Source organism: Sinocyclocheilus rhinocerous, unplaced genomic scaffold (assembly GCF_001515625.1).
Source record: "Sinocyclocheilus rhinocerous isolate Xijiao unplaced genomic scaffold, SAMN03320098_v1.1 scaffold1526, whole genome shotgun sequence".
Lineage (NCBI taxonomy): Eukaryota > Metazoa > Chordata > Actinopteri > Cypriniformes > Cyprinidae > Sinocyclocheilus > Sinocyclocheilus rhinocerous.
Window position 1 is genome coordinate 78,518 of NW_015645067.1, and position 4,767 is coordinate 83,284.

At 31.4% G+C, this 4,767-nt stretch overlaps 1 protein-coding gene across 2 annotated transcripts in view; it reads left to right on the top strand.

The window, feature by feature from the left end:
- The first annotated feature begins 2,276 nt into the window (after window positions 1-2,276).
- The window catches only part of LOC107705337 (FYVE, RhoGEF and PH domain-containing protein 4-like), a 20,350-nt gene continuing 17,859 nt past the window's right edge, over window positions 2,277-4,767 (top strand). Inside the window, exon 1 of one of the 2 annotated variants that reach the window (XM_016508594.1) lies at window positions 2,277-2,540. In XM_016508594.1, the coding sequence (XP_016364080.1) occupies window positions 2,441-2,540 (100 nt within the window). In that variant the 5' untranslated portion in view covers window positions 2,277-2,440. Of the gene's footprint in view, window positions 2,541-4,358; window positions 4,417-4,767 lie in introns of those variants that run through there. The other variant, XM_016508595.1, reaches the window with a different exon arrangement.

Below are 4,767 nucleotides of genomic sequence, written 5' to 3' on the forward strand. Positions count from 1 at the left end.
TTTAATTTTTTTTTTTTTTTTAATCTAATATTACCATTTATTTTATTTCACCTTATATTATGTTGAATATTATATCACCTTATTTCATATCTGTAAGTGCATTACTATAAATGCAATTTTTGGTTGTTTTTATTAACTGAAGTATGAGTTGAAGTTATTTTCTGTAATAATCAACAGCATGTAATATGTCGCTGATAGAGTTTAACTAGTATTTAAACGAGAACATTCAGGTTAAACTTACCAAAGCCTATAAAATCCCCTGAAACTGAGGGAAGAACATTACTGAAGACTGGACTTTGGAAGATGCAGTAAGGTTATGTATCCTATTTTAAGCCTTACTCTTCGAAAACATATTCATTCAATGCCATAAACTGCCTCTCTGTACATTTGTTTCAGATTATCACAGTCCATCCGATGGGAATGTTGCATGCGTGATTTTGTGATATCATGAGATATCATCACTGTTTAATCTTCTCTATTTGCACTGCTGTTGAAGTGTGTATAACCATGGTCTTCTGCAACCCAGCAGCCATTTGAGCTGCAAGCACAAACACACACACACACACACACACACACACACGCACGACACACACACACACACACATACACAAAACCAGAGCATTCCAGTCAGTTTTCAGTATGTCTGTTAACCAAGACTAATGCTGCAGATGGATCACTAAAATGTCTTAACCTGCTGTTTGACTCGCACTGGATCTCCAAAGCTCTGGACAATCCCATCATGCACATTCGGACACTCAAACTTCCAACTTTATCAACTATGAAGCCATCTAAAGTATTAACCATGTGGTGTATTGTTTTTAATTTAATTTAAAATAATTTATATGCATTTTTGACCATTCATGTATGACTCAGTAGTCTTAGTCTCGTGTATTTAACAAATTAAATAATAATAATAAATAAATAAATAAAAGACAAAATACAAAAAAATTATAATATTTATGATGAATATGTAGCTGATTAGTGTCTTCCTGGCAAACAGCAATACAGCTTTACTGCATTTATCTATTACTAGATGATATTCTATGGTGTAACATTTTCCTGTTTGATGAATATAAAAATAAATTGATTTAATAAAACTCTAGAAAAGTCTCTAGAAGGTGCTGTATTACAAATCATGTTCATGTAGCCTAAAAAAATAGCAAAAAAGGCCAAATATATGTTGTAAGATCTCCTATTAATTTTAGGGAGGAATCATATTGTGCACTCAGTCATTAATCTGATGCTTAAATGAAAAGATATTCAGAGGGACATAACATCAGGTATTGATGAGAAGTCTGATTCATTCAATTCATTCATCAAGCATCAAATTCTTCTCAGCTGTTCACAAAACCTACCATTAAATTTCATATTTGAAATCACTAATGACATCTGACGACAACTGTCTCATAAATGTTGCTTCTTGTGCTCAAATAGGTTAAAAACGTTTATTTTTCAGTCTAGATCAGCCTAAGAGCAACTGTTTTTTTTTGCAAACAATCCAGAGATGACATTAATGAAATACAACTTTGCATACATTACACATAATGTATCAACAATACATCCAATGTCATCTGAACATATGGAAGAGAAGAGAAGAAAAAAAAAAAAGTTGACAATGACTGTTAATAAAAGAGAAAGATGCATTTAAATAACTTTTTTATGATCATAAAGAAAGGCAGGAACAGAACAAATAAAGAAAAGAGGATAAAAAAAAAACACCAAAACAAGTATTAATTTAAAAAGAAATACATTTTTTGTTATTAATTACTCTTAGTGATTTAATTAAATGTTCTACTTCACATAAGAAATCTATAAAAGTAGGTATTTTCTTAAGAAACCTTTGTTTGTTAAAATAGAATTTTGCCACAAGGATAAGAAAGTTAACAGTAGATTCTAAAGATTTGTTTTGGTTTTCAAAAAAGCAAACAACATCCTTAAAGCCTGAATTTGTAACGGCCGCTGCAGTGACGCGATGACTTTACCAATTAGTGATTGGCTGTTTATTTGAGAAGGCGGGAGACATATCAGTGGGCGGGACTTATTCATAAGTAATATGAATGCACCCTTTTTTTTTATTGTTTAGGCTGTACAAAACATATATATATATAAATTATATATATTCAGGTATTTTTTTTATTGCAGATTGGAAAGTATTATAACTGAAAGTAATTTTCTATGAAATATTTTTAGTTAATTATGGTAAGTATAGTGTTGTCATTTTACTCATACTTTAGTGCGCATACTCGCAGTCTTGAGCCGCTAACCGTTACCTTCATACTACAGATTTGACGGGTGGAGTTGTGTGGTGATTGTTGAGCTCTGTCTGGTGAAGTTTGGTTGAAGTGTGCAGCAAACAAAACACAACACGAGAATTTAACAACTTTACTGAGGATTAAAAGTGATTGTTTAAAGTTCCGCGTCTGACGCCTGAGGATCTGAGATGTTTGAGAAGGTGCGGAGGAGCGCGTATAATCTGGAGGAGTTCAGGAGAAGATCTGCACCGAACGGAGAGAAGAAGGTCAGACGGGGATCAGTTCCCGGTGAGACAGCTTTACCGTCTTTCACAGCATCACATGCTTCAGCTTATTGTGTTTCGCAATTTCCTTCAGTATGGAAACATCAAGAGTTTGTATGGACCCTTTTCACAAGACTGTGATGACGCGTTTAACGGTCATCAGCATCGTAAATCCTCGAAAGTTTTTCATATTTGTATTAATTTTTTTAAATGTATATACATTTATAACACTATTCTTTGTATTATATCACCTTTGCATCAAATTACACACAAAAAAAACAGTTAACGCTAATGCGAGGGTGTTTCTAATGCAGCGTCTATGGGAGGGACGGTAAATTTGACATCGTTCTCTCTTCTGACAGCCGTTATCAGTCTCTCTCGAATTTTTTCCTTTTATTGAAAGTCATTAAAACACTATCGTGGAGTTTTTCTTTTGCTATTTGAGCAAATGGGAATGCAAAAAATATATGTGTGGTACTCTCCCATTCACTGCTCTTCAAGTTAACCCAACTATGACGACTTCCGCTGCTGAGAAACCCGGAAATGTGAAAAAGGTCCATAAACATGAAGACGACTCAGAAATCATCGTGATTAAATGTCAGTTTCCTGTGTTTGTTTTTTTTCTGTAATTTTGCATCAGCGAATCTGTTTATCTGCAACGCATTTAGCTGTTTTAAAAAAAATATCTATTGTGTTATATAAATGAGGAAAATATGTTGTATTATTTTTATATTTATGTATTATTGTATACATAAATACAGATGTTTATAATTGATATTTTATGTATGTAATGCAGGGATATTATAGTTAGCTAAAAAATTTAAATTATAAACAAAACACGTTTTTGTTACCTGAAGTACATATTAAATATAACATATAATATAAGTAAATTATTTTATTTCAGTTAGTTGCCAAGGAAACGTTTATCATTTTCATTTAGTTTAAAATAAATAAAACTGGGAAAAAAACTGTATAGATATATAAAAAAAACTAATAAAAAGGCCTGATTTGTAAGTCGCTTTGGCTAAAAGCGTCTGCTAAATGACAAAAACACAAAATTTCTAAAACAAACAAAATTTTAAATGGAAATGGAAAATATAGGCTAATAAAAATAATTCAAACTATAAATAGTATCTCAATGATACTATAATATAGCACTGATGTAATGTTGTACACACATTTTATCTATCTGACTGTCTATTTATTACTACTGTCTGTTTACTGTACTATTTACATACTGTCTGTTTATTAATTCACTTACTTGCCATGTTTAGATGTCGTGATCCAGCAATGAAGGACTGTAAAGCTCATGGAAGTTCATTGGTAAACTTGTGTCATAAAAATCCAGGGTAAAGGTAGGATAGGCCTATATTACTCGTTTATTTGGTTTCTGCAAAACTTTCTTCCAGCAGAGGACAGTATAAACACTTATACAAACACACTGTATATTGGACTTCTCCTCAATCAAAACAACAGCTCATGCAGTCCTGAGACTTGCTTTATGATTTGACACATTTTCTCATAAAACAACACGTGGTTTCAAAAGATAATTAAAAGGGTAGTTCATATACAGTAGAATCTCAAATGACATCAAAATATGAGGAACTAACTCATTCGCTCTAATCTTCACTAATGATATTTGATCTAACGAGGAGTAAAACAGGTGTGTGGGGAATCACAATGTTTATTTTCCAGTTGAAACAAGTTAGTGAACTTAATCAAACTAACTGGATGAGGCTTGACAGACTCAGTTTCTTGCACAATAAATGTGACACACATGCATTCATGCAGAAAAAAGGGAAATGCAGTGAACAGATAGAGGAGGGCATGCAGTGATCGGAGGCGTCATGTGCTCTGTCAACTTACATGATTTAGGAGAGCAGTGTGTGACCGGAGATCAGGTCAGTGTGTGTGCTTTTCTTTATTTGTTCTTCATATGTCATGTTTACGTTTTGCAGTTTATGAATTTCATCTGCGAAACATATATATATATATATATTCTTTGCAGATGAAATTCATAAACTGAAATTTATATAATAATTTTTATTTTATTTTATATGTTTGTTTGTTTATTTATTTATTAAACATATCATTAATATTATATTTTTAAATATAGGGATAGGGTTATATCAAATATAAACCTAAACCTATATATACAAAAAAAATATGAATTAATTAATTAATTTATAATTAATTAATTAATTAAAAAGTATAATTAAATAATTAATTTTATTTATATTTTTTACGTATAT